Raw genomic sequence first — 27,937 nt, forward strand, 5'->3', positions numbered from 1 at the left:
ACCCTCCCCACGCGCCCCCCCCCCCCCCCGCCGCCACTTGAGTCAGGAGGCCAAAGACTGGCTTCAAATGTCCCCAGGGCGGGGCAGGAAGGAACCCTAGGTCCATCTGGCGGATGGCAGGAGGCGAGAGTCATAAATTAAGGTTCACTGCTGGAGTGTGGTGGGCCGGGCCGGGCCCCGGGCCTGGCGGCTGTACGCCAGCTGCTGGCTGCGGGCTACTGCGCCCTCCAGGACGGGTGGGCGAACACAATGGGCCTCTTCTTGGCCCAGCGGGAGAACACGGCCTTCTCGGTGATGAAGCGATGGGCGCTGCGGGGCGCCCGCTCGTGGGCCAGGTACATCTGACACTCATCCAGCCGGCCCTTCTCGAAGTAGTGGTAAGGCACGGAGGGGGGGCTCTTCTCCCTGCCCGGCAGATGTGTGGTTATCTATCACATAGGCCCTACCACGTGTGGGGAACCTTCTCGTAGATTACTCTCCCTAAATGGTTCGAGAACCTTTTGGAGAAAGGGATCACATTTTCCACCTTCCCTCTCTAAACGAGTCACGGACCCATCTTCGAAGAAAGGAAGGTGAACGATTTCGTGGGCCCTCACGCATGCCAGGCAGGGCCTTTACCACGGAGCTGCCTACACCCTGGGCCCACAGGCGCCGTGCCTTCCTGGATTCTATCCCCAAAGAGGTGGGAGCTTCAGGAGGCCGGTGGGGGGGGGGGGCAGCCCGGGCAGCACCACAGAGCTAGGTGGCATCAAAGCCTATTCTGGAGGCTCCTTCTCCCCCCCACCCCCCGCAAGGCTGAATATCTGAGCCTTGGCCAACCCACGCCGAGGACCCCACAGTGCCCAGACTTTCCGGCCCTCCTGGGTTACACCCTCCCTCCCTGTCTCCTGTGCAGCCCTGCTGCTGGTCTGACCTGCAGTAGTTGTCGCTCACCATCCCGTAGACCACGATCTCCTCACACAGCTCCAGGGCCAGGATCATGGTGAACCAGCCAGTGCTGAGGAAGGAGCCCGACTGCCTCCTAGAGGACGTGCAAACACTGTCAGCCCCGGGCCGGCCCTCCTCCCCGGCCCAAGACCACGCCCCTCGCCCGCAGGGAGAGGAGCCAACGGGAAGCTGGGAAAGAGGTGGCCCGAGGGGATGCTGGACACGAACGAGGCAGGGCATGAGCCCAGACGTGCAGCAACGTGCAGCGACAAGGGCCAGGGACTCCCGCCACATCCTTGCCTGGTCAACCCAAAGCGTGGTGGGGAAGGAGGAATCTGTTTCTGGTCAAAGGCTCTTCCCTTTGGCCCTGCCTCTGCTGTGGGGCATCACACGCGTTCACTAACCTCTCTGAGCCTCCGTGCCCTGTCTGTGAAATGGGGGCCCAGGCCCTAGGTGGGCCCTGAACCTGTCACTCGGGGTGCTAATGTTCTCTCAAGGAAGGGGACTGCTGGGAGGCAAACACACAAACAAGATACTATCAGAGGTAACACGCTGTAAAAACAGGGAAGCCGAGGCGTGAGGTGAAGCATGTCAGTGGAGGCGTGCTTCCGCAGGCGGAGTGGTCGAGGGGGAAGAGAGTGACACTTCATCCAGCCCTGAGCAGCAAGAAGAAAGGAGGCAACAGCCAGGAGCTGGTGGCTCATCAACCTGTCATGCTAGCTACTCAGGAGAATGAGATCTGAGGATTGAGGGCAAAACCAGACCGGCAGGAAAGTCTGTGAGACTCTCATCTCCACTCAACTACCAAAAAAAGCTGAAAGTGGAGCTGCGGCTCAAGTGTAGAATGCTAACCTGGAGCCAAAGAAGCTCAAGGACAGCACCCAGGCCCTGAATGCAAGCTCTAGGACCAGAGGGAGGGAGGGAGGAAACCAAGGGAAGACCTGGGGAACCACGCAGGCCAAGGCCTTCAGGTAAACCAGTGTGGGTGGAACAGAGAGAGGAGCGAAGGCCTCAGGGCCGATGGGGCGGGACCCCCGGGGTAGGCAGGACAGGAGGGGTGAGGGGGAATCCCGACCCGGTTCTCTACGGGTACAAAGCTGTTGGGAGCTGAGGGCAGATGGCTTACGGAGGTGAACGCAGGACAGGTGGAGAGGCCCGGATTGCAAAGGGCAAGGGAGAAAGCAGAGCCCAACCAGAGGCTGCTGCAAGGTCGGGAGAGCATGGCCGTTGGAGTCAAGGTGGCCCCCAGAGGCACAGAAAAGGCTTCGAGGGCCAATTGTATGTGTCGGGAGGGCGGAGGGGGTGCTGAGAAAAGCCCAAGTTATCAGCAGAACTACCAGAGGCTGACGGCAATTTCCCGAGCCAGGAGGTAGGGAAGGAGCAGGTGTGTGGGAGGAGGAGCTCGCTGGGAGCTGGGAAGCCTTTTTGGAGTAAGGGATAAAACAAGATTTTAAGACCAAGTATAGGGCTGGGAATATGGCCTAGTGATAAAGTGCTCGCCTCCTATACATGAAGCCCTGGGTTCGATTCCTCAGCACCACATAAATAGAAAAAAAAAAAAGCCAGAAGTGGCGCTATGGCTCAAGTGGCAGAGTGCTAGCCTTGAGCAAAAAAGAAGCCAGGGACAGTGCTCAGGCCATGAGTTCAAGCCCCAGCACTGGCAAACACACAAAACCAAACAAAGACTAAGTAAGTATGGTGGTTTGCACCTGTAACCCCAGCTACTCAAGAGGCAGGGACAGGAAGATCACTGAATGAGGCTAGCTGGAGCAAGTTAGCTGGAAAACCAAACACAAGAAAGGAGGAGAGCATGGCTCAGTGATAGTGCGCCTGCCTAGTCGGTACAAAGCCCTGAGTTCAAATCCCAGTACGGGAAAAAAAAAAAAAGGCCAGGCGCTGGTGGTTCACACCTGTAATCCTAGCTGCTCCGGAGGGTGAGATCTGAGGACGGCGGTTCAAAGCCAGTGGGGAAGAAAAATGTCAAGCACCAGCCTGAACAACAACAGCAAAAAGCCGGAGAGCTCAAGGGCCTGAGTTCAAGGCCCAGCATCAGCCTGAAAAGTAAAAGAGCTGGGCACTGGTGGCTCACGCCTGTCATCCTAACTACTCAGGAGGCTGAGATCTGAGGATCGAGGTTCAAAGCCAGCCAGGCAGGAGAGTCCGTGAGATGCTTATCACCAACAAACCACCAGGAGACTGGAAGTGGCGCTGTAGTTCACAGTGGTAGAGGGCTAGCCTTAAGCGAAAAAGAGCACCCAGGCCCTGAGTTCAAGCCCCATGACCAACAACAACAAGAAAAAAAAAAGTCTAAGAGAACACTCTTGGTGTACAGCGTTAGGGCCAGGGCCTGGTGGGTGAAGGGGCCTCAGAGACCAATTCAGAGGTCAGAGCATGTCTCCCTAGGACATGGCTGCCCTCACACCTCCCAAGCCAGCCAAGGCCCAGGCCTGTCCTCACAGACTCACCACCACTGGGTTGTTGTATTTTCTTTGCCAGTCCTGGGGCTTGGACTCAGGGCCTGGGCACTGTCCCTGGCTTCTTTTTGCTCAAGGCTAGCACTCTCCCTCTTGAGCCACAGCGCCCCTTCCGGGTTTTTCTGTGTATGTGGTGCTGAGGAATCGAACCCAGGGCTTCATGCATGCGAGGCGAGCGCTCTGCCGCTAAGCCACATTCCCAGCCCCCCACTGGGTCTTTAACCATGTTCGATGACTGACAGGCCCTCCACCTTCAGTCCCCTGTCGGAGGCCAGGACCGTGGGTGACTCTGCCACAGGGGCCTGCTGGGCCCCACAGCAGACAAGTCCTGCTGCCGGCCCCACTCACCGGTTCTTGCCGGTCTCGTCCTGGAAGATCTGGTCGCAGTAGGTCATCATGCGCTCAGTGAAGGTGTACACCTGCAGGCCCGGGTACATCCTGGTGAGCTGCAGCAGCGTGCGGTAGGTGCGGCCGCCTAGGGTCCGGTCCATGTGCTTGCCCTGGCCCCACACCACGTAGACGGTGTCTCGGGCTTGCTGGAAGTAGTGGGAGTAGTTGCGTAGCAGCAGCGGCACGCTGGTGTGCGAGATCACGCGCAGGGTGCTGCGCTGGCCCACATCCGCCTCAAAGCCCACCGTGGGCGCCTGGTTCATGCGTAGGACACACTCGGCATTGTCGATCTGGGAGCCTAGACCCGAGCCCAACATCTGGCCAGAACTGGACACCACGGCACAGCTGTGGCAAGGCTCACGGACGAGCGGCTGCAGGAGGGGGGGGGATGGGGGGGAGAGAATGTGGGAGGGTTGCACACATGTGTTGGGTGAAACGGGGCTTCCAGGCACTGGCTTATCACCCGCTGTGACACACCCAATGGCCAGCCCAGAGGCAATAGTAGCTCTAAGGTCTGATCTCAACCCAACTGGCAGACCGGGCAGGTGGCGTAGATCCCAAGCTACTCAGATAGCAAGGGACAGAGATAAGATTCTACACGCAGAGCCCCAGGCTTCTGTTTTAGCCACAGCCATCACGGGGGCTGTACTTAAGTCCTAACCGCCCACACAGCATGGAACCTTGTTAGGGCTACGGGAGCAAACATTTATTAAGCACTTATAACAACAGTCTCTGGCACAGACCAGTTGCCATTTGTATGTTCGTTAAGTAAACATGAACGTCAAGCCAGCGCTGGCTGCTCATACCTATAGTCCTAGCTATTCAGGAGGCAGAAATCTGTAGGATTGTGGTTCAAACCCAGCTGGAACTTTTAGAAAAGTCCATGAGACTACCTTTCCAAAAATAACCAGCAAAAAAAAAAAGAATTGTGGTTTGAGTGGCAGAATGCCTGTCTGATAAGCAAAGGTGACTGATTTCAAACCCCAGTTCTACTACAAACGGTGTGTGTATGGCGGGGGGTGGGGGGGCAGTCTTCAGAGTCTACAAGAGCTTTGAGAACTGCTGGTTCTCAGCATGAACCCTTCCTACACAAAATCCTGTGTCTGTGAGCCTCCATACCCCACTTGTGAAATGGGCCCATGTGTGAGGATGCAGAGGGAAATTCTGGGGAGAAAGGGGAAGCTGTGGCTGCTGGAATTCAAACACAGGGGCATTCGAGGGACAGGCTGCCCACAGGTCTGCCTGAAAACAGAGGGTACCCAGATACCCTATGTCTTCTTTGTTGTTTTTTTTGCCAGTCCTGGGGCTTGGACTCAGGGCCTGAGCACTGTCCCTGGCTTATTTTTGCTCAAGGCTAGCACTCTACCTCTTGAGCCACAGTGCCACTTCTGGCTTTTTCTATATATGTGGTGCTGAGGAATCGAACCCAGGGCTTCATGCTCTCTAGGCAAGCACTCTATCGCTAAGCTACACTCCCATCTCCAGACATTTGTTTGTTTGTTTATTGTTTGCTAGTCCTGGGGCTAGGAACTCAGGGCCTGAGCACTGTCCCTGGCTTCTTTTTGCTCAAGGCTAGCACTCTACCTCTTGAGCCACAGGGCCACTTCTGGCTTTTTCTGTTTATATGGTGCTAAGGAATCAAACCCAAGGTTTCATGCACGCTAGCCAAGCACTCTACGCTAGGCCACGTTCCCCGCCTTACTTTTTTTTTTTTTAAACCTCACTGAATTACACACTTAAAACTGGTGAATTTTGAGCCAGGTGCCAGTGACTCACGCCTGTAGTTCTTGCTACTTAGGAAGCTAAGATCTGAGGATCATAGCTCAAAGACAGCCCGCGTGATTCAGACAGTCCATGAGATTCTTGCCTCCAATTAACCAGCTAAAAGCCACAAGTGAAGCTGTGGCTCGGGTAGTGGACCACCAGCCTGGAGTGAAAAAGCGAAGGGACAATCCCCAGACCTTGAGTTTAAGGCCCAGTACACAGACACAGACACAGACACACACACACACACACACACACACACACACACACACAGGCATTCATCCTAGAACTTGGAGGTCAGAGAGAGGTGAAGTAGCTGGCAGTGATCCCCAAAGCCGGTGAGCAGAGAAGCCGATCTTGTTGCGCCCCAGGCTGGTCTGGCACAGCCTGGCTCTGACTGCCCTTGGATCTGGGGCACCCTGGCAGCTTTTGCCAGGGTGACTCACCTTTCCATCCGGCACGCTGCTATAGCCACTGAAATGCAGAGGCCCCGGCACAGTGGGCTTGGAGAGAGGGAGGCGGCGGTCCAGGCAGGTGGCCAGGCAGAGGGGCATGCAGGCCCAGCAGCACAGAAGCATGTAGGCAGCCGAGGCGGCCAAGGAACACAGCGCGATGAGAAGGAGGCGACCCTGGGGCGGGGGGCGGGGGGGGAGAGGGCAGTGGTCACGGGGAAGGGCTAGATTCCACTTCAGTAGTTCCTGGAATCCCCAGGCCAACCAGCAACTGCTAGGCACCGGAGAGATCCCAGAGATAACCCTCCTTCTAGCTAAGGAAACTGTCCCCGGAAAGAAGCATGTAGCTTAAGGCTATGTGGCAAAGAAAGGCAAGACACATCTCAACCTGGGCTGGAAGAGGGCGGACCGTGCTACTTCCGGTGGGGTTCTGCGTAGGTGTGAACCTCAGCCCACGGTCTCAGGCCCCCCCATCTCTGATCCCAGCCCCAACTAACCCAGTGTATCCTCTTGGCTGATGCCCAGGCTCTAGGGCAGCAGTCCAGGGCTGGAAGTGGGCTTGAGAAAAACATTCAAAGAAGTTCTTTCAATACCCGGAAAGCTGCTGCCCAGAGCTCCTTCCTCAGAGAACCAGGGGCCAAAGGTCAGCCAAACCAGGAGGTCCTTGGTATTCTAACCTGGGTTCCGGCCTGCTGGCAAACGCAGCCAAAGTCCCTGCAGGCTCTCACGGTGTCACTGCCTGGTAGAGGACAGAACTGTGGGCCCGCGCCACCGACTCTGCCTCTCGGGTTTCTCATTTTCTTTTTTCTTGTACTGGTAGTAGGCCTTCGATTGTGGGCCTAGGGGGCACAGCTCCACTTCTGGCTTTTTTGGTGGTTAGTTAGAGATAAAGTTTCGTAGACTTTCCAACTGGGGCTGGCTCTGAACTTCAGTGATCAGATCTGAGCCACTGGTGCCCAGCTCTGCCTCTCTCCTCCCCCGCCCTCCTCCCTCCCCTTTGGCAGTACTAGTGTTTGAACTCCCGTGGTCCCAGGCTGCCTAGACACCCTACCTCTGAGCCAGCTTGGAGAATCAGAGGTAGGAAGGCAGGCCCACTCTCCGGACCGCCCTTCCATCTCCACATCCTGCTAGAGGCCCACCCTTTCTTTTTTGCCCATAAGCCACAGCAGCTTCTAAAAATAGGTATCCTCTGTGCTGCCAGCTGTTCAGAGGAGGGGGTTCAACCCCTGAGGCCTCAGGCTCCGTGTAGCTGCGGGGCCCTTGTCCAGGGAGACCCCGAGATCTTGAGTGGAGGATGAAACCCCCTTCCCCACCATCAGCTTCCCCTCCCCCAGCCAGGGCTCCGGCTTAGAGAGCCAGTGGGTGACTTGAGTCCTCACAGCTTTCTAGCTGATCCTCCCCACCCCCACCCCACCCCCCCCACACACAGTCTCACCCGGGGGTCCTGGGCGGAGCTGTTACTTCCCTTTGATGGAGGAGGGGAGCAGAGCAAGAAACCAAGATGTGGAGGTCCACATGTCCACAGCTGCCTCATACCTGTAACCCTAGCTGCTCAGGAGGCTGAGATGTGAGGCGTGGGATTCAAGGCCAGCCCCAGCAGGAAAGGCTGGGAGATTCAGCACCCCTGAATCAGCCCAAAGCAGGAAGTAGAGTTTTAACTCTAGTGGTAGCGGCTAGCCCCGAGCCGGCCGCCAAGGAGTGACCACCAGTGTGTGTGTGTTGAGGGGGGAGGGTTGAGGGGAGTTCTGGAGCTTCCTTGCCCGAGTGACCCCCACCCCGGCCCCGCCAGCCCCCACCGGCACCCACCGGAGCCTTCATGCTGTCGCCGCCGCCGCTCCGCAGTCAGGAGGTCGCTGTCTCCAAGGCTCGAGCTGGAAGGAGGTGCGGGCCAGGCGCCCGCCGAGACCCAGAACCTCGGGGCCAGGGAGGAGTAAGGCAGATCGGGTCCTAGGAGATGGGAGAAACTGAGGCAGGGAAGGGTTAAGGCCATTGGTGCCCGGGAATGAACGGCCTCGGGCGACCGCGTCCCACCCAGGAACCCGGAGCGGCGACCTTGGGGGACCTCAGGCCCAGGCCACCCCGCGCGAGGGGGCAGCAGAGCGGGGCGGGCAGGCGCTCCGAGCTCAAGGTCACACCGTGGGTCGGGGCCGATGAAGCCGGGATGCAGGAGCCCCGGGTTCGACCCCATCCATTACCCCGCTTCCCGCGGGGCGAAGGCGCGCGGCCTGGCACCTCCGCGACGTGGGATTTCCACCCTTCCAGACTCCGCCGGCCCCCTCCCCCGGCCGGATGCTCACCAGGTGGACACGGTGGGGCGCACGGAAGGCTCACGGTCCGCTGCACGGAGCTCCATGTCCCGCCGGCCGCGTCAGCCAGGCGGCAAACGCGAGCCCGGGGCGGAGGCGGAGCCGCGGCCGCCGCTTCTGCGGGCTGGAAGCCCAACTCGCTTGGCCGGCGGCGGGGGCGGAGCTTCCGCGGCCACGGGGCGGAGCCTGGGGGGGAGGCTGGCGCGACCTGAGGGCGGGGCCCTGGCGGCGGGGGCGGAGCTTCCGCGGCCACGGGGCGGAGCCTGGGGGGGAGGCTGGCGCGACCTGAGGGCGGGGCCCTGGCGGCGGGGGCGGAGCTTCCGCGGCCACGGGGCGGAGCCTGGGGGGAGGCTGGCGCGACCTGAGGGCGGGGCCCTGGCGGCGGGGGCGGAGCTTCCGCGGCCACGGGGCGGAGCCTGGGGGGGAGGCTGGCGCGACCTGGGGCGGGGGCGGAGCTTCCGCGGCGGGGCGGGGCGGAGCGTAGGGGAGGCTAACGCGACCTGGGGGCGGGGGGCCCCGGCGGAGGGGGCGGAGCTTCCGCGGAGGGGCGGAGCCTAGGGGAGGCTGGCGCGCGACCTGGGGGTGGAGTCTACGCGGTCAGAGCCGGACGCGCGCGGGGGCGGGGCCTCCGCTTCGGGGGCGGAGCCTGAGCCTGGGCCTCTGGGCTTTGTCCTCCGTGGTTCCTCGCAGGGCGATGCAGCCGCCCCGGTCCCTGAAAGGCGGAGTGGAGGGGCTTCGGTCAGGCAGCCCTGGATGGCCGTGCGGGAAGGTTGCAAGTAAAATGTGAGGTGCCTCCCTAAATTCGAGAAAGCCCTCAGATGACTATGAAGAAAGGAGCCAACGCTGGTGGCCCACCCTGTGATCCTAGCTACTTAGCAGGCTGACACCTGAGGCTGGAGGTTCGAAGCCAGCTGAGGTGGCAAAGTATGCGGGACTCTTACCTCCAATGAACCACTAAAAAAAAGCCAGAAGTAGAGCGGTGTGGCTCTAGGGGTAGAGTGCTAGCCTTGAGCAAAACAAACAAAAAAAACCCCAGCTGGGATAGCTCCCGGGCTCTGAGTTCAAGCCTCAGACCTGGCACAAAGAAAGAAGAAGTGCCATGCTTTCGTATGGTTGTTTCCCGTTGTTGGTTTTACTCTGGTGCCAGGCCTGGGGCTTGAACTCGGGGCCTGGGCACCGTCCCTTAGTGTTTGTGCTCAAGGCTGGCCCTCAACCCCGGGAGCCACAGCGTCGCTCGGGGCTTTCTGGTGGTGAATTGGGAGATGAGAGGCGCCTAGACCTTTCCGCCCAGGCTGGCTTATGACCAGGATCCTCAGATCTCAGACCCCTGGGTAGCTCGGATTCCAGGCGGGAGCCACGCGCGCCTAGCTTGTTTTGTTGCTTCTGAAATCGCTTCTCACTACACAGTCCAAGCTGGTCTCAAATCCGGATTCTCCTCCCTTAGCCTCCTATGCGCTGAGATTACAGGTGCGCACCGCCATACCCGGCTTCCATTGTTTGTTTGTTTGTTTACTGTATTTGTTGCACTCTGAAATCCCTCTGCCCATTCCACAAATGTGTTCTCTTGTCCATGATCCCATGGGCCCCCAGCCCAGGCTCAGCTCCGCAGTCAGATCAATCCCCACTCTCAGCACCTGCCCGACGTGGGTTCTGTGCCAGCACTGGGGCTTGAACTCGGGGCCTCACACTCTTGAGTAGTTTTTTTTTTCCCACTCCCAACCAGTATTTTACCATTTGAACCACGCTTCTACTTCCTGCATTTTGCTGGTTAATTAGAGATGGGAATGTCTCAGATTTGTCTACCTGGGCTGGTTTTAAGCCAAGTCAGATCCCAGCCCTCTGAGGAGCCAGGAGGACAGGTGCGAGCCGCCAGCCCTGGCTCCTTAAGGTCCGCTGGCGCGTGAGGCCAGCCAGGGGTCCTGGGCCCCAGACGCCTCCGGGCGGCCCAGCCTCCGTTCCTGCAGAGGCTCATGGCTAGAGACTGGAGGGTGTGGGAGGCAGATTCACGCCTGCGTGTGCCCGCTGGGCCGTACCCGCTAGGTCAGTTCCATGGGACCCACCCCCAGGAAATGTGGCGGCAGACCCCATTAGTTCCTGCCATGGTGCCGGGCCACCCCTGACTGTCCTGCCCACCCCCCCCCCCACCCCTGTGTTATTGAATGCTTAACCTCAATGTCTCAACATCCTGCTGAGCGAGATGGGAGAGGTTGCGTAATCCCACCATGGTCACTCACCACAAGCCATGACCATCCCAGTTTGAAACCAGAATCTCCAGCAGCCTCCCCTTCCTCATCCTTTCCCATCTGCCATCTGTCTTTGGCGTTATGGGATGGCGCAGTGGAATGGTCATCAAGTGGCTTCTCCAGGTTCCTGATGACCTGGCCTTGGGCGTCGGTTCGGAGCCCACACCGCCCGTGAGCACACAGCTCCTCGCTCGGAGATGTTTCCTCTCCCTCAGATCAGACATCAGGCTCCTCTCCCCAGACGGCTCCCCTGTGGGGTTTTGTTGTTGTTTTTTCCTGTGCCGGTTCAGAAACTTGAGGTCGTGGGACACCCCTCCCCCCAGCAGTCTGACTGTGAACGTATAGACCATGCCCAGATCTCAGAGCCCAGCACAGAGCCTATGACATGGGAGGTGCTCAGTAAACATTTAATGCGTGGATGAGGTCCTCTAGCATCCTATTTCACATATTAGATGACTGAAGCATAGAGAGATTTAGCACCTTGCCCTGGTCACACAGCCGGGCCCTAGAACAGCTCAGGAGGAAAGGCCTGCTTGGTGGTTGGATAGGACTGAGGGTGGAGGCCAGGCTGGTTCCTAGAGGAGGGAAGGAAGGATGGGCAGGGCTATTTAGGCTTCCCACGAGGCCTAGATGGTAGCCCCATGGCCGCCTTGGTGGTAGCTCAGAATCCTGTGTCTGACCACACTGTGCCTTCTACCCATTTCACAGAAGGAAAAAAAGTGACTCCCGGAGGAGGGTAGAGTTTACCGGAAGCCAATGGCAACACTTCGGAATGCTCTCCACAGCTCCAGAAAACCCCACCCCACCTCCACCCACCTGCATCCCAGAAGCGGGGAGGCAAAGGGGCATCTAGAGGGAAGAGGAGCTGTACGACGTGAGCCAGAAGCACCTCCAAGGCGGGGCCTGGGTCCTTGGGCTGACCTTGCCACTTACCAGTGCATCATCAGCCCCTCAACGACTCTGGGCCTCAGTTTCCCCACTGGGACAACCTCCCCTTTGCCCCAGAACTGGGGCAACCTGGCGTTTTGAATCCTGGTTCAAGCATTACTCCTGAATGATCTCTTCCAGCCCCTTCACAACCTCCCCTCCCCGCCCCCCTCGTCTCCATTTTGTGGTCTGTAAAAGGAGAACAATAGTTTTGTTTTGTTTTTTTAGGGTCAAATGAGCTAATAACGCAGAGGATTCCTTGGTACTACACAGGGCTCAGCACCACCGTGAGGGGGGAGGGGGCAAGCTGTTAGGACGTCGGTTACAGCGTGCTGCCCTCGTGTGGCCATGATTTGAAACAGCAAGCAGGCTCCTTTCAGACTTTAGGGCGTGCTGCCCTCGTGTGGCCATCCCTTGGGACAGCAGGCAAACTCTGCACAGAGTTGGGACTTGCTGCCCTCGTGTGGCCGTCACTAGAAACAGCAGGTGAACTCCCCGCATGAGTTGGGGGCTTGCTGCCCTCGTGTGGCCATCACTTGGAACAGCAGGAGAGCTCCCTCGGGCCTGGTCAGGGCCCTTGTCCAGACGGGGAGCACGAAGCCAGGCGTTGGTCACTCGGTGTGTGTCTCCACCCACTGGCAGAGGCGGCGGGCGTAGCAACCCGGGCTGACCGTGGAGAAGGACCGGCCGGGGTAGCGCAGCGTCTTCCACAGGTGCTCCAGCCGCTTGCGAAGCCCATAGACCGTGGCGAGATCCACCAGGCCCAGGAAATAGCGTTGCTCCGGCCCATCCAGGATGTGGAGGGCATTGGGGGCATCGGGCAGCAGCCGGCGGTTCTGGGCTTCCGGATCCTCGGGGCTCTGCACCCCATGCACAGATCTGCGTGTGATCCAACAGGAGGGTGAGGGCGACTCCTCCAGGAAGCCCCAGCCTGTCCCCGCACCTCTGTGTGCTCTGGTCTGGGGCACCAGCTACACTGGAGGCCCCAGTGGTCTACAGCTGCACTGTCCAGGATGCAGTTACCCGCCACAGGAACACAGCCATTCCTCATGGAGAGGTACAGTGTGTGTGTGTGTGTGTGTGTGTGTGTGTGTGTGTGTGTGTGTGTGTGTACTGGGGTTTGAACTCAAGGCCTGGGCACTGTCCCTGAGATTTTTCACTCAGGGCTGGTGTTCTACCACTTGGGCCACAGCTCCACTTCTGGTGGACTTGCCCCTCCCAGGCTGGCTTTGAACCGTGATCCTCAGGTCTCAGCACTGTGGCCCCACTGTTCCCTTTGGCCTCTACTGACCAGTGTCTCCAGCCCCTCCACCTTCCTACAGCCCCACACCCATGCCCCACCCGCACGTGCCAGCCACGGCCTGGGCTGTGTCCCACACCCCCGTCGTTCTCTCCTACAGCTGTTCTGGCCTGGGGACAGGGTGCTCACCTGGCCACGCAGAAGATGAGGCTGCCGCCCTGGCCGCGCTCGTCACCACGGAGACGCTGGAAGGCCATGAGGAGGCTGTAGTCCAGCACGTTGAGCTCCCGCAGGAAGGTGGTGTCCAGCTCTATCTGGCGGAGCAGCCAGCTCCTCTGGGACCCTGCAGCAGCCCGGCCCGAGCTCTCAGCGAGGTGCCAGCCCTCAGGGCTCCGCCCGCGCCTGCCCAGAGGGCAGGGGCCATTGTCCAACCCATCTCACAAGGGGAACTCAGCCTCAGTTACACGTGGGGAGCCAGGATTGGAGCCCCATCTGACTTCAGAATCCAAGTGTGTGTGTGTGTGTGTGTGTGTTGGTACTGGGGCTTGAATTCAGGACCTCAGCCCTGTCCCTTAGCCTTTCTGCTCAAGGCTAGCCCTTGAATCACAGCTCCAGTTCCAGCGTTTTGTTTTTTCTACTGAAGTGGAGATGAGAGTCTTTCCCGTCTGTCTGTGCTTCAAACTGGTTCAAACCATGACCCCTAGATCTCAGCCTCCTGAGTAGCTGGGGTTGCAGGTATGAGCCACAGTGGCCAGCTCTGAACCTGGTCTTAGAGGACTTGGGAAGGGGCCGTGCCAGGGACCACTTCCCTCTCCACCCTGAATGGAGGACAGGAAGCCGGGAAGGACTCTGGCTCACCCAGGTTGATGGTCTTGCCCTGAAAGTTGAGGTCCTTGAGCACGAGGACGAGAGGGCTCCCCTCGGGGGCGGGCTCCACCCAGCGGCTCACCTCGCAGCCCTTGATGTCATACCTGGGAGGAGAAGTCCAGCGGTGACCCTCACCAAGTAGCCATTAGAAACAAGAACTGACGGTTGCTGGCTGACTGCTCGAGTATATACCAACACACATCCCACGCCTCAGCCCGCCTGGAAGATGAGGAAACAGGCCCAGAGATTTCCCTGAATTGCTTGTGCCACACTGTAAGTAAAAAACAGAACGCGGCCAGGCGCCGGTGGCTCACGCCTGTAATCCTAGCTCCTCGGGAGACTGAGATCTGAGGATCGTGGTTTGAAGCCTGTGAGACTCTTATTTCCAATTAACTAGCAAAAAGTCAGAAGTGGAGGTGTGGCTCAAATGGCAGAGCTCTAGCCCTAAGTGAACAGCTAAGGGACAGCACCCAGGCCCCGAGTTCAAGATTCACTACAAGCACACAGATGGAAAAACACTCCCAGCTCAACACAGCACCTAAAAGGTTGAGTCACTCAAGAGATGCTGGCAGTGTGTGCTTGCTGGCAGTGTGTGTATGTGTATGTGTATGTGTGTGTGTGTGAGCGCGCGTGCCAGTCCTGAGGCTTGAACTCAGGGCTTGGGCACTGCGCCTGAGCTTTTTTGCTCAAGGCTATTGCTCTAACACTTGAGCCACACCTCCACCTCCAGCTTTTTGTGAGTAGTGTATTGGAGATAAGAGTTTCCCGGGCAAGCTGGGCCCAGGTGGCTCTCGTCGGTAAATCCTAGCCACTCAGGAGGCTGAGCTCTGAGGATGGCAATTCAAAGCCAGCCTGGACAGGAAATCCTGTGAGATTCTTATCTCGAATTAACTACCAGAATGCAGGAATGGGGACTTCAGAACTGGCCCCCGCGCGTGCACATTCACACACGCACACAGTCACGAACTCTCCCGCCCCAGGCTGGCTTCCAAATGTGATCCTCAGATCTCAGCCCCTGTCTAGCGAGGATGACAGACCTGAGCCACCAGTGCCCTGTTCCCTGCTCCTTTCTGTGCCTCAGTTTCTCCACCTAGCTGGTGGGAGGGTTGGGGCTGTTTCTGCTCCAGGAGGAAGTGAGGGGGACGCACCTCTCAGAGATGCGGCCAGTGGGGTAGAAGATGCTCTGCATGATGATGAAGTACTTCTGAGGAGGGTTGGAGGATGAGGGAAGTCAGGATCTCCCGTCCAAAACACCCCTTCGCCCAGCCACCACGCCTCGGTCTCACCCACCTTCTTTCCCTGGGCCACCCGAAGACTGTACACTCCTGGAACCGGGGAGAGGGCGTCAGGGTGAGCACTCTGGAGTCCACAACCCCAGCACCAGGCCCCTGCCTCCTCAACCACTCCCAGGGCTGGGAATGTGGCTTAGTGGTAGAGCGCTTGCCTAGCATGCACGAAGCCCTGGGTTCGATTCCTCAGCACCACATACACAGAAGTAGCCAGAAGTGGCGCTGTGGCTCAAGTGGCAGAGTGCTAGCCTTGAGCAAAGGAAGCCAGGGACAGTGCTCAGGCCCTGAGTTCAAGCCCCACGACCGACAAAAAGGAAAGAAAAGAACGGCTCCCACCCCACAGTCCATCCCTCGTGGCCCTGCCTGCTGGCCTTTCCTAAGCTCAGGCCCGGAGCCCCAGCCCAGATATATATACAGCTGGAGGGAGCCTAGGCTCCGCCCCCCCGAGGACTGTCCAATCAGCGTGCTTCTCCTGTCCCCGCCCCGCGCGCGGCCCCGCCCCGCCCTCCAGGCCGCTAGGCGAGAAGGCCCCGCCCCGGCCCCGCCCTCCAGGCCGCTAGGCAGAGAAGGCCCCGCCCCCGGCCCCGCCCCGCCCTCCCAGCCGCGGGGAGGAGCAGGCCCCGCCCCCGGCCCCGCCCTCCAGGCCGCTAGGCGGCGCAGGCCCCGCCCCCGGCCCCGCCCCGCCCTCCCAGCCGCTGGGCGGCGCAGGCCCCGCCCCCCAGGCCCCGGATACCCAGCAGGCGGGCGAGCAGCGAGTGCGGGTGCCGCTGCAGGTGCCGCACGTAGCGGGGCAGGTGGGCGAGCAGCACCTGCACCTCCTGGCGCCGCTGGGTCTTCAGGAAGAAGCGCTGGTCGTGGCTGCGGGCGGAAGCACAAGGTCCCCGTCCAGGCGGGCCGCGGCGGCTCCCGCCGAATCCCCGGCGGGCGAGTGTGGGCCCCCGCGTGGCTCCGCGTCCCCGCCGCCCTGGCGCCCGCCCCACCCCCGCCGCCGGCTCACGACAGAAAGAAGCTGGCCTTGCTCTTGGAGGTGCTGAGGAACTGGAGGTACGGGCCGCCGGGGCCCAGCGCGGCCTGGTAGTCCTCCTCCACCAGGCCCAGGGAGCGCCGCAGCCGCGCGAAGGCCGGGCCCGCCAGGGTGCCCAGCTCGAAACCCTGCGGGGAGGAAGAGCGGACCCCCCCCCACACACACACCGGGGCGTCGGTGTGGGTCTGGGTGCAGGTGGCCTCCGTGCAGGAGCGGCAGGATGATCACGCCCTGCCCCTAAACCCGCAGGAGCAAAGACCAGTGCAGGCCCCGCCCACCAGTCTTGGGCCTCCTACCTACCTCCTCATGAACCTGGGTCATGACTTCAGAGAAATCCTCCTGGCTGGGTGAGCCCTGCAGAGATAGAGGGTCTCAAGGGAGGTCAGGCTTCCCCCTGCCCACCCCAGGATCTCTCTGAGTGTCCCTGTACCTGCCTCCCCCTCCCCCTCCCCAGCTTGGGTCCTTCAGCCAAAAAGAACCCATGGTGTCCCTGTGTGTGCCTGCAATGGGCTGCCAGGGATGGAGGAGGAAGAATGGCCCGAGGCAGGGCCTAGATGTGTCTCATTTATCACTGGGTCCCCAGCACCAAGTCTGAGCTCAAGCCTAGCACGTGACCTCAGATACATGAAGTCAATTCCATGCCAGTACGAGGAGATAGCCCAGAAGCCAAGTGATCTGCCTGAGGCAGGCTAGGGTCCAGGAGGAGACCTCTGAGCTGAAACCTCACGGGTAAGGGAGAAGAGGGGCAGGGTGCTCATGACAGTGCAAACAGCACTGGTGGCTACCAGCAAAAACAAAAAACAAAAAACCACAGGGGGGGGGGGGTGGTAATCTCAGTGTCTGCAGCCCGGAAGCAGGGGATGTCGATGAGCCGGACTGCTCTCTCTTTCAGGATCTCCAGGCCAGGCTGGAGCACTAGGAAGTTTCTAGCAGGTTGGTGAGGTCAGGTTATGGTTTAGAGAACTCCCCCTGGACCCTGCACTTTCCCCGGGGCTCCTGCCTGTCTTGGAGGGCGTGGTCAGACTAGGCACATGGGCACACACAGAGACAACATGTATGCCGTCTCCCCCCCCCCCCGCCCCCCGCCCAGCCTGCCCTGCTGAGCTGGCCGCTGGGTGACCCTTTCTGCTGAGCCAGCATGGCCCTAGCCTGAGCTCCAGGGAGAATGGGGCTGGGCTGGCCAAGTGGGGGTGGGGTCCCTTAACCATCCACTCCGGAAGAGCCTCAGCAATGGAGCTATATACACCCCCCCACACACCCATTATACAGATGGGGATCCTGAAGCAAAGGCCATACAAATGACAAGTCACACAGCAACCCATCAGGGTTCCTCACACGACCACCATCCTGAGCTTTCCAGCTGTCTCCCTGGAAGGTTCCACCATCCCATCCCTGCCCAAGTCCTCTTAGTGTCCCTCTCCAGGCCCGGCATGGCTGTGTTAGCAAGAGAGACCAGCGGCTAGGCCTCGCCCTCAGTGCTTTGGGGTGTGCAGGGTGAGGTGGCCATTCACCATGGGCGGGTGGTCGATGGAGACCTGCGTGGCAGCCCACAGTCCCGCCTGCATCATACATGTCAGCCTATGTAGCTCATGTCCCGGGTCGATCTCAAACAGGCCCAGGCGGGACTGCTTGTCTCGAAGGCGCCAGAAGAAACCACGGTGGCTGGAGGCAGCTGTTCGGTGTCCAGCCTCCGGAGAGGGGGCCAGGATCTAGAAGGAAGAGGCACAGGGAAGCGAAGAGCATGTGGTGGCATCTCAGAAGGGGAAAGACCCCACCAAGTTCGAGTCCCATACCCTCTACCTACGAGCCTTCCCTTCCTCCGGCTCTGCCTGTCTCTTCAGCTATAGGAGACGGGGTTGATGCGGTAGCCACCTCACCAGGTGTGAGGAACGCTCGCCCCGCACAGAATCGGCATCTAAATAGAATTTGGACAGAGCCTGCGTTCTGCAGTCAGCCCCAGCTGGGACCGACCTGTTCTCCCAGGGATGCAGGACCTTAGGCGGATCACCTGGGTAAACCAACCAACCAATCCTCCCTCCTCCTCCCGAGTGACTGGTATTCATTCTTACTGCTGAGTTTGAAATCTGAGCACAGGTCTTAATAGCAGGAGCTGTGAAGCCGGGGATCAGGGGGTGGGGGTGGGGGGTGGGGGTGTGTGTGCAGTGACACCCGCCCCGCGGGGATCCGGGCAGCGTGGCGCTGAGATTGTACCACCCCCCCTCCCCACCGCCACACCGTGCGCCCCCAACTGGCCGAGAGCTCGAGCTCCCAGCAACTCTATGAAAGTGCGTTCGTGATCATTTATCCAAGGAGGGAACAGACCGATCTACGGGGGGGTGGGGGGGGGGAACGGGGATGCCCGCCCAATCACACCCCCTCTACATCCCTGCGCCCCAAGCGGGGCGTGTCCTGGTCCTCACCCTAGGGCTGGGCTTCCCCTTGGCTGGCACGGGGGTGTGTCCGCGCCGCTGGTGGAGGGGAGGCGCCGTTGTTGCCCTCCTCCCCCCAGCCCTTCTCCCTTCTGCTCCCCGTCAAGTCCGCACATACCTTGCGGGGCCCGGGGCTCGGCCCGGCCATGGCCCCCCTGCAGCAGCTTCCTGGGCTCGGGCTGCGGCCCCGCTGCCCCGCTGCCCCGCTGCAGGCTCCAGGCCCCGCCCCTGCCTCGCGACGGGCCAATCGCGAGGCTGCGAGGCTGGCCGCGCCCTATCCGCGCGGGAGGGGCGCTGGCGCTGGCGCGCAGGCCCCGCCCCCGCGGCTGCAGCAGCTTCCCGACCCGGGTCCGGGTGGGGTGGGGGCCCCCGGCGCTGGGTGGGGTCCTGGAGGGGGAGGATCATCGACTCCCCCCACCCACCCTAACTTGCCCTGGGGGCGAGATGCGGGTCTTGGGGCCCCTAGGGTAAAGTAAGTCCTGCCCCGCCCACCCCATTCAGGCATGAAATTCCACTGACTCTGTCTTTCCTGGGAAGCAACTAAGATCCAAAGAAGTGACTACCTCCAGGTCACACAGGAGGTCGGGCATCCATTCACTCACTCAACACCCACATTCGGAACACCCACTGGAGAGGTTCAGGGAGGAGGGAGTGGGAGGAACGCGGCTGCCAGCGTGATCTTTTAAAAGAATGAATCAGATGATGTCACTCTCTGCCTTAGGCCTCCCGTGGCTTCCCACTCTCCGTGGCCCCAAGCTGTCTGTCTTACCTCAGATCCATATCCCACCATCCGTCCTCCCCGTGTCCCCCGAGCCAGCCACCCAAGTCTTACCTGCAGGGATTTCCATTTGCTGTGCCCTCCTCCCCATGGTATCAGGTCAGCAAGGGCCCCATCCCTCATGGAAGGGCCGATGACATAAAGCAGGTGGCCAGTCATCAGAGACACCAAGAGTATCTGAGATGCACTTAGGGAATGTCACAAGCCAGACAGGGGCTAAGGATCAGGACTGGATCAATTTAAAAGACATCACTGCATGCCAAGTGGGTGCTCCTTCTAGGAGCGATGGGGCCAGAGACTCAGGGTAGCCTGTGGGGAGGAAATCACCATGAAGGGGGCCGGCGAGGGAGGACCTGGAGGGAATTTCCAGGCTGGTGAGGGAGGGGTCCTGTAGGTGGAGCTGGGAACACAGGAAAGAGGCAGCTGGAGGCAGGGAACACTCATGACAGGACACTTCTAGGCCGAGGGAGGTACGCAAGGCCCTGTGGGCAGCTGAGTGAACACCCAATGTTGGCAGGATGGAGGATTCCCATAGGCACTGGGACACTGGAAGAGCTGCTGCCCACAGGGGGCCTACCAGGATCCCTGGCCAGGCTGGAGCCTGCACTGCCTCAGCCCACCAGAACACAAAAGGGCTCTTTGACTCACTCATAGGCCGCTCAGAGATCCACTAAGCTGGGTAAACTTTTAGGGGAATGGCCTGAGGGTCCCTACGGGGTCTACCTTGGCCCAGGTAGCATAGGGAAGGTATGGCAGATGTGTGTCTAGACTTCTGCTGAACCCCACAACTTTGAGCTCTATCTAGCCAGAACCACATCTGTCCTAGTTCCTGCCCCCCCCCCTTTTTTTAGCCAGTCCTGGGGCTTGAACTCAGGGCCTGAGCACTGTCCCTGGCTTCTTTTTGCTCAAGGCTAGCACTCTGCCACTTGAGCCACAGCGCCACTTCTGGCCATTTTTCTATATAGGCGGTGCTGGGGAATCAAACCCAGGGCTTCATGTATACGAGGCAAGCGCTCTTGCCACTAGGCCCAGCCCCTAGTTCCTGCCTTATTCCGTGTCCAGCACAGGGAGAGTGCAGAAGAGGCACCAGAGGCGCTGCTTAACCAGGGCCCTCTGATCTCAGTCCATGGCAGGGGCAGCTCTGCCACTCATGAACGAACTACAGAGACAAACACATGATCAACCTTTATTCCTCACTTCTTCCGAAGAGGCCTGGGGCTGAGGGGACTGCTGTGCCCCTGTGGTCCTGGGATCTGTCAGTCCTTTCCTAGAACTTTCCAGGCCCAGAGGTCCCTGTGGGAGCTGGGCTGTGTCACATTCAGAAGAACTGCCTTTGTGGAGAGGAGGACATGCAGGAGGAAAGGAGAGGTCACGTGCGGTCCCGGAACCTGTGAGGTCCCGTCATGAGCATGTGACAGGAAGGAAACTGGGGCAAGAGGCAGAGCCCAGAGGAAACGTGACAAGGAGTCCGACAGTGAGGTCAGGACCATCAGGATTCGGCTGAGACAAAAGCAGGTGAGTGAGCAGCTTCTGGTCCTCCGCCCCCCGGGCTTCTGGGATGGTGAGTGGGAGAGGGGGCTCCAGTCCGTCAGAGGCTGGCTCCTATGCAGCTCTCTGGAGCTGGCTGTGGGGCAGCCAGGCTGGAGGCACCATGCCCAGATTGTCCTGCAGGCTGCAGCCCTTGGTCCCTGGCTCGAAGGGAATGCAGAGAAGGGGCCAGCAGCCTCACCCCTGCCCACCTCTCACTGGGCCTTCTTGGTCTCCTTCTGGTTCTTCAGCATCACGTAGGTGATGAACAGTCCTAGAATACAGAGCAGTCAGGCTATGAAAGATCTGTGTTCAGGACTCGGGGGATGGGGGGGAGGGGGGGTGCACAAAAGGCTAGGAATTGGGGGAGGAGGAGTGACAGAATAGCCACATGCTAGGTCCTGTGCTTGCCCAATCACCTTTCAGGCCCTCCCTCCTCATCCATCTACATTGATCCAACAATCACCAAAGGAGCGCCTGCCTCCATCAGGCAAGATGCTGTGGATATTTCAGATCCATGAAGGAGGTCCGCCTGTCATCCACCTCCCCTCCTGCCCTCCCAATCACCCAGCTATCTGATGGTTGAGTCATCCAAACTATTCCTCTGGTACCAACTGAATGTAAAAGCCCATGCCGGTGCTGAGGACAGCAACAACAAAGACACAGTCTCCAGTCATGAGAGCTAAAGGAACTCTGAGCCCAGGGGTGCTTGTATAACAGGAGGTGAGGAAGTGACTGGGGTAGGAACATGGGAGACATGCCACTAAGAGTTCCAAGAGTCCCGGCCTTGGGGAAGCCAGAGAGGTTGTTGACTTGTGGCCTTGAAGGAGGAACAGAAAAACGCCAGGGGGAGTTGGTAGTGACGAGACTCAAGTAGGTGTACAAGAGTGTCAAAAAGCCTGCTCAGAAATGAGCTCTCCAACCCCCCCCCCCCCACCAAGGTCTCAAGATACCCATGATCAGAGAAGCAGCGAGGGGGTACTGGGAGAACAGAAAACTTACCCACAAACAGGAGCAGCAGGAGGCCCCCAGCCAGTGGGATGACAACTGCATAGGGTCGGGGCAGGAAGTATTTGTGGATGACATGCTGGCTGTCGATGAAGGGCTGGCATGGAGGACAGAGCACGAGTGAGTCCTGCTCACCAGAGTACTTGCCCAGTCCCCACACTCACCTCCACCATCCACGGAGCTGACTGTGTTGAGAGTACTAGAAAGGCATCTGTTCTTCTTTAAAATGATAGCTTTTATTTGGGGGAGGGGGGATGGGAGGGTGAGTACCATTTCCTTCTTTCCCTTCTTCATTTAAAAAAATAATTGTTTACTGGGCTATTTGCCTGGTGATGAGGACCTGGCCTGAGTACCTCAGGCCAGCAAAGACTCTATGAGGAGCCCTACAGGGGTTCCCAGCCTGGACTCTTGGGTCTTCGCTTTTGCCCAGCATTGGGGTCTGGATGCTATCCCTTAGCGTTATCTCACAAGGATGGCACTCTACCACTTGAGATACACCTCCACTTCTGGCTTTGTGGTGGTTAACTGGAGATAGGAGTCTCACAGACTTTCTTGCCTGGGCTGATTTTTGAACTACAATTCTCAGATCTCAGCCTCCTGAGCAGCTAGTATTATGAGCATGACCCACCACTGCCAGCTTATACTGCACTTTTTTTTTTTTTCTGGTTCTGGGGCTTGAACTCAAGGCCTGGGTGCTGTCCCTGAGCTTTGCTGCTCAAGGCTAGCACTCTACCACTAGCACCATAGCTCCACTTTCAGCTTCTCAGATAAGAGTCTTAGGGACTTTCCTGTCCAGACTAGCTTCAAACCATGATCCTCAGATCTCAGCCTCCTGAGTAAGTAGGATTACGGGTAATGTCTTAAGCAGTAACTAACGAATTTTCCCTCATTGGAAGAAAAATCCAAAAACAATCTTAAAGGTACTCATAAAATCCTGGTGTTTGCCATGTCCAGGAGCCAGCTGCTCACCAGAAGGACAGGGTAACCTGCAATAGGGCTTCACGAGGTAGCAGCAGGATGCGACCCTGGGCCAGACCCTTCTCCCTGAGCCTGTTTTCTGGTCTAGAATTATCTTCCTCGGATAAAGCAGGTGAAGCACGCACACGCGCTGCACGGGATGTTTTCTGGGGCGGCCACGAGATCCGGAGGTGGGGCACGGTGAGCGGGGGAGCGGCAGACACGTACCAGAAGAATCACCCAGACGGTGTAGTAGGTGAAGATGAGCAGGCTAACGGCGACGAGGCCCAGTCCCACCGCCTGGTCGGTCCCAGTGGCCTGGAGGAGAGGGAAGGCTCAGCTGACAAGGGGCTCGGGGGGTGGGGGGGTAGGGGGGGCACTGACGGGACGGGGAGACGCCGCCAGTCTGGGCGCTAAACTTGCCATCCCCAGTCTCTAGGCTGTGTGCCGGGCTCGGCGTTTTCACCTATCCCGGAGTGCGAGGGAGAGCAACGCCGGGGTCCGGGCCCCCAGACGGCCCGTCCCACCCCGCAAACGTCCCCAACCAGGGTTGCACCCAGCCGTGGCCACGCTCACCATTTCCCGGACGCTCCGCCACAGGAGCGACGAGGAACATCCGGTTCCGGTCCCTTCCGCTTCTCGATCAACGGGCACGCCGGGAGTTGTAGTCCAAGACCTGAAGGCACCGCCCCCCCTCCTCTGGCATGCCGGGAAATGTAGTTTCTCAATGACATCCTGGGGCGGGCTGTTTCCTATATCTCCCTAGGTAATGGAGCCGCAGCTGGGAACCCGCAGGGCCGGGCCTTCCTGGCCACAGACCCGTCAGGCCATAGTCCCCTAGCCGGAGAGAGATGGGCATCCGCGCTCAGAAGTCTTGTTTTTCAGATGGGAAAAGTGAGGCAGAAAAGGGGTACATCATAACCCAAGTGGGTGGCGAGGCCGACACCGTGATTTAGCCCCTCCCCCCCGCCCCCCCCCCGCCCCCCCAGTCTCCAGACCCCAGTCTGGTCGTGAGAGAGGGGCTGGCCCGAACCCGCAGGGACGGGGAAGAGCTTTTTTTTTAATTTTTTGTCAGTCCTGGGGCTTGAGCTCAAGGGCCTAGGCACTGTCCCTGAGCCTCTCTCTTGAGCCACAGCGCCATTTCCAGCTTTTTCTGTGTATGTAGTACTGAGGAATCGAACCCGGGACTCCCTGCATGCTAGGCAAGCACTCCACCACTAAGCCACATTCCCAGCCCTGGGGTTGGGGGCTGGGGGGAAGATTTTGGTTGGCAGAGAGGGAGGCACATCCTCACAATCATTGGGCTTGCTTAGAAACCCTTCACTGCCAGCCTCCAGGGCCTTGGGTATCCTGGGTTCCAGCTTGGTTCCTCCTGAGTTTTAGGAGCCCTTTCTTGAGAACAAGCTGAGGATGGGCCAGAGCACCTCTGATGCTTTTCCTCCAGCTCAGTCACCGGGAACACTGTCCTGCCCCAGAGCAAGTGGTTCTTGTCGATCACCAGTTGCCATCCTCCTTGCTCAAGCTGCTTTTGCAGGTGGGAGCCGAAGCTCCTTCCTCTGTGCCCCAGATCCAGATGTATCACTGTTTTTTGTTGTCGTCGTGGGGTTTGAACTCTGGGCCTGGGCGCTGTCCCTGAGCTCTTTCAGCTCAAGGCTAGTGCTCTACCACTTGAGCCACAGCTCCACTTCCAGTCCTGTGGTGGTTATTGGAGATAGGAGTCTCATGGGCTTTTCCTGCTTGGGCTGGCTTTGAACTGTGATTCTCAGATCTCAACCTCCCAAGTAGCTAGGATTACAGGCGTACGCCACTGGTACCTACCCAAGTATATCACTGTTGTAACTGCAATTAGCTGATTTCCTTGGTCTGGTGTACCTGTGAGCTCATTGAGATCTGCATCATGAGCCATACACCCAACACCTAGAATGGGCTTTGTACAAGCCAGTTTATGCCAGTCCTGGGGCTTGAACTCAGGGCCTAAGCAATGTTCCCAAGGTTTGTTGCTCAGGGCTAGTGTTCTACCACTTGAGCTTGCATTTTACTTCCAACTTTTTTGCTGATAGATTTCTCACAGACCTTTCTCAGATCTCAGGCTTCTAAGTAGCTAGGATTGCAGCCCGCTCTAAGTTGTGATGACTGTTAGATCCTGGAATGCTAAGGCATCTGAAGACTCCGTGCTTCCTGTGCAGTTCTGTGGAGGCCCTGGAGTTTCTGCTTGAGGTTAGGGGGAATGAGGAGGCCTAAACCTTGCATGGGTTACTCTGTGCCATTAGTCACCTTCTGGGCCACACCAATCACTGACTATAGAAGCTGCCATCCCAAGGCTAGTAGACCAACTCTTTTGGCCTACAGCCCCATGCTTTTCCCTAGCTAACTTCCCCTCCCAAGGGGTGTATCAACAAGGGGAGTGATACCCAGCCTCAGGAGTGCAAAGGATTAGCTCCGAGACAGAGTGGGGGTAATGCTTTCTGGTAGACTATGGACCTGGCTCTTACCCTGCAAGCTCCTTGTCACTTCTGAGCTCCCTGAAGGCTGGGCACAAGTAGCCTTTCACAGAGGCTCTATCACTAAGCTACTCTGTGACTTCAAAGGGCTCAGGTTGAGCCTGCTAGGAGCTTGAGAGAGAAGCAGCAGCAGCAGCTACCTGCCCCATTCAAGCCTCTTAAGGTCCACCTGAGCTGTCTTTCATATGTTCTGCATCTGCTGGAACCCACCACACCAAGTAACAACAACAACAAAAAGCAGCAACCAAATAAACAAAAACCACATTTATTTCCACCCCCCCAAACCAAGACACTGTAGCTAGGCTGATTTTCCCCTTTACATTATTTTCTACAATAAGCTGGAACAGAGATGCAAACATAGCTCACCAAACTGGGGTGCAGTGGTGGCAATATTGTTAGATGGGAGGGAGATTATAAAATGTAACATCCCTCACCCACTGCATCCATGGAGAGGAAAATGGATATTCTCTATCCTGACAGATCATGCAGTGTGACCAGGTGTGGGGGAGGGGGGAGGGAGGGTCCAGAAAAAAAAACAACTAAAAATATTGCAGATCTTTATTTTTCTTTATATCTCCTAGTAGAAACATTAAACTGTCTTTCAAGAGGATTCCAAACTGGCATTGCATAGACCAATTCTTTTCAAAAAATATCTCTAATATATCCTATCTCTATATAGAATCTGAAGTCTCCAGCGCTGTGGGCACTGGCAAGAATCACTGAACTCGCGGGGGCCTCAGATTGAAGTTTCCACACGAGGAGGCCAGAGTTGCCGGCCTCTGGCTCCAGCCGGTGTTCATTTGGTTATAGCCAAATCCTCGACCCAGATATCCTGGCCCGAGGGCCTGGCACGGAGGACGTGGCAGGCTCTGTCTCCTGGGGTGACTCGAGCTTCCACCGTGGCTTGGGTAGGGCTGGGGTCCCTGGTTCAAGAACCTCCCTGGCACTCCCAAGGCCAGCTGCTTTGTGCCTAAAGCCCCAGAACTTTGAATCAAACCCAGCTGTACCCTCACTGCAATGCCCCGAGCTGAGGGGAAGTCATGACATGGAAGGGTGGTGGCTCTCCCATCTTTTAAGGGCGAACACCTACTCCGGAGACAGTGCGGCTGGCTTTCCTTTCAAAGCCTCTGGGATCTGCCCTGCAGAGACAGCACTCTCCCGGCGGACCAGAGCACATCCAGCCAGAGCTACGCTCAGTCCTGCCTCCTAACATCCATTTTCTAAACGTTTGATTGGGAAATTACAATGATGGCAATAACAAGAGCCCTAGAAATGCTCTGGTCCCAACAGGAGTTCCAGGACCAAGATCCCCAGCCCGTGCCTGCTGGGGACTGGACCCCTCCCAGCCTGGGGAGGACACCTGCTCCCCATCCAAAAGAACCAGTAGCCTGTCCCCTTCGCCCCCCAGCCCTGCTGGGACCCAGCCTGCAGGTAGAATGGGAACAGAAGCACCTCCCCTGGATGGGGGAGGAGGAACTATGAGACTGTGAACAGAGGGGCGGGGGGGGGGGGTGGAGAGAAACAAACAAAAACCCTCAACCCAGCCCGCTGGGTTTATAAATGAGTGAAACTCAAAGGCGCAGGGTTTGTCCAGGGCTGGCTGCCGGCCAGGCCCTACTTCAAGTGGGTTTTGAGGACTCGTGAAGAAAGTGCTGAGGCGGCCTTGGGGAGGGCCAGGGCAGGTGACTGCTCCTACTGGGAAGACCTCCTGCCCAGACACGGGAGCTGCTTAAAGAGAAGGCTCAAGGCCTGGGTGGCAGGCAAGAAGCCAGCTGTGGCCAGTCTCAGCCCACCACATCTCTAGCACAGCACTGACGCCAACTCCAGCCCGCTACCTGAGGTTGGAGGAAGGAAGTTTCGTTTGCCCAGCCCAGCCAGGCTCTTGTCAGGTAGGAAAGCCAGCTGCTCAGGGCCCAGCCCTGGGCAGGAGGCACCATGTGGCTCCGTCCTTCTAGGCTCTGGTCTTAGGCCTGTGCTGGGCTGGCTGGGAGAGCAGAGGCAGGGGTCCGAGCCAGCCGGGCTGCCAGATGCTGGGGCTGTCTGCACTGCAGGCAGTATCACAGGAAGGGGCCGAGGGGGGGTTGGGGGGGGTGAGGGCTAGAGAGGCTGTGCTGGGGACAAGCACGTGCAAAATGCAGGCTGCCGGGGCAGCTCGAGAACATTCTTTAGGGGATGTGGGGGGGTCTTAATCAGGAATGTGGGTAAGGTTTGAGGTCTTGGCTCCCAGGGGAAGCCCGCCAGCAGGTCCCCCAGGACACAGGGAAGGGACAGCTGAAGCACTGCGCAAAGGATAACAGGTGGCAGGATTCAGGGGGTGGCCTGACCCTCCCCCTAAGGGTGAGGGGGCATTGGAACAAGGCCTTGTGAGCCAGGCTGAAGCTGGTGCTCCTGGAGTGAGTAGGACGCAAGGGAGAGGCCCCATGGCCACAAGCACCCCCGCCGCTTGAGAAGAGCAATTACACATCCTCGCCAGGGCTAGGCTGACCTCCAGAGGGCTGGTCCTGGCCTTGGCAGCAAAGCCCAGCTGCCCTGCCCTGCCCTCTAGTGGTTCTGAGGAGAATATTCACAGTGGTGCCTGCCCTGCGGGCCACAAAGGTCTCCGGTGGGCAGCAAGACAATGGAATGATGCTTTGGGGGGCAGGTGTGAGAGAAAGGACACGGACAAGGCACAGATGAGATGTGGGACTGAAGGGAGGCCCCTCCTGGAATGATGCAGGTCTGGAACCCCACAAAAGCAGGACCTTCTCCAGCCTCGACAGCTGCCTCCTCAATGGCTTTCAATCACAACTGGCTCGTAGACTCCAGAGGAGACCCTGCAGGGGAGAAAGAAGCCA

At 58.8% G+C, this 27,937-nt stretch overlaps 4 protein-coding genes across 5 annotated transcripts in view; all 4 read right to left on the reverse strand.

The window, feature by feature from the left end:
• Window positions 1–190: 190 nt before the first annotated feature.
• St6galnac4 (ST6 N-acetylgalactosaminide alpha-2,6-sialyltransferase 4) lies at window positions 191–8,445 on the reverse strand. 2 transcript variants are annotated; one of them, XM_048343639.1, is made up of 6 exons: window positions 8,305–8,445; window positions 7,814–7,954; window positions 6,002–6,184; window positions 3,750–4,162; window positions 914–1,021; window positions 191–405 (listed from the first exon to the last, which is right to left on the reverse strand). In XM_048343639.1, exons 2-6 carry the CDS (start codon window positions 7,823–7,825, stop codon window positions 216–218), a joined length of 906 nt encoding a protein of 301 aa, XP_048199596.1. In that variant the 5' UTR covers window positions 7,826–7,954; window positions 8,305–8,445; the 3' UTR covers window positions 191–215. The 2 variants fall into 2 exon arrangements, with proteins under 2 accessions (XP_048199596.1, XP_048199587.1); XM_048343630.1 differs by having other exon boundaries at window positions 7,814–7,971; window positions 8,305–8,436.
• Window positions 8,446–11,997: 3,552 nt separating this feature from the next.
• Pip5kl1 (phosphatidylinositol-4-phosphate 5-kinase like 1) lies at window positions 11,998–18,539 on the reverse strand. The gene is made up of 10 exons (XM_048343657.1): window positions 18,451–18,539; window positions 17,415–17,612; window positions 16,204–16,257; window positions 15,877–16,031; window positions 15,613–15,737; window positions 14,881–14,915; window positions 14,739–14,794; window positions 13,582–13,694; window positions 12,913–13,066; window positions 11,998–12,362 (listed from the first exon to the last, which is right to left on the reverse strand). The coding sequence occupies exons 1-10, from the start codon at window positions 18,478–18,480 to the stop codon at window positions 12,095–12,097; spliced, it is 1,188 nt and encodes a 395-aa protein (XP_048199614.1). The 5' UTR covers window positions 18,481–18,539; the 3' UTR covers window positions 11,998–12,094.
• A 1,741-nt stretch (window positions 18,540–20,280) lies between these two features.
• On the reverse strand, window positions 20,281–23,308 carry Dpm2 (dolichyl-phosphate mannosyltransferase subunit 2, regulatory). Its single transcript, XM_048343650.1, has 4 exons — window positions 23,179–23,308; window positions 22,831–22,920; window positions 21,640–21,742; window positions 20,281–20,911 (listed from the first exon to the last, which is right to left on the reverse strand). Exons 1-4 carry the CDS (start codon window positions 23,179–23,181, stop codon window positions 20,853–20,855), a joined length of 255 nt encoding a protein of 84 aa, XP_048199607.1. The 5' UTR covers window positions 23,182–23,308; the 3' UTR covers window positions 20,281–20,852.
• Window positions 23,309–25,352: 2,044 nt separating this feature from the next.
• The window catches only part of Fam102a (family with sequence similarity 102 member A), a 33,328-nt gene continuing 30,743 nt past the window's right edge, over window positions 25,353–27,937 (reverse strand). The window contains exon 11 of the mRNA XM_048343616.1: window positions 25,353–27,916. Within this exon, the coding sequence (XP_048199573.1) occupies window positions 27,871–27,916 (46 nt within the window). The 3' untranslated portion in view covers window positions 25,353–27,870. The remainder of the gene's footprint in view (window positions 27,917–27,937) is intronic.

Source organism: Perognathus longimembris, chromosome 1 (assembly GCF_023159225.1).
Source record: "Perognathus longimembris pacificus isolate PPM17 chromosome 1, ASM2315922v1, whole genome shotgun sequence".
NCBI classification, from domain to species: Eukaryota; Metazoa; Chordata; class Mammalia; order Rodentia; family Heteromyidae; genus Perognathus; species Perognathus longimembris.

Bases quoted from the DNA above. Each gene is read 5' to 3' on its own strand.
- St6galnac4 (XM_048343639.1), bottom strand. The intron at 4,163-6,001 runs GTGAGTCACCCT...CCCCTCCTGCAG, and splicing joins GCAGCGTGCCGGATGGAAAG to CCGCTCGTCCGTGAGCCTTG. The intron at 406-913 runs GTCAGACCAGCA...TCTGCCGGGCAG, and splicing joins GTGAGCGACAACTACTGCAG to GGAGAAGAGCCCCCCCTCCG.
- Dpm2 (XM_048343650.1), bottom strand. The intron at 21,743-22,830 runs GTACGTGTCTGC...CCTCCATGCCAG, and splicing joins CCGTCTGGGTGATTCTTCTG to CCCTTCATCGACAGCCAGCA. The intron at 20,912-21,639 runs GTAAGTTTTCTG...TCTGTATTCTAG, and splicing joins CCTGCTGCTCCTGTTTGTGG to GACTGTTCATCACCTACGTG.
- Pip5kl1 (XM_048343657.1), bottom strand. From the start codon at position 18,480: ATGGCCGGGCCGAGCCCCGGGCCCCGCAAG. The intron at 15,738-15,876 runs GTGAGCCGGCGG...TTCCGCCCGCAG, and splicing joins AAGGCCAGCTTCTTTCTGTC to CCACGACCAGCGCTTCTTCC. The intron at 14,795-14,880 runs GTGGGTGAGACC...AACCCTCCTCAG, and splicing joins GGGTGGCCCAGGGAAAGAAG to AAGTACTTCATCATCATGCA.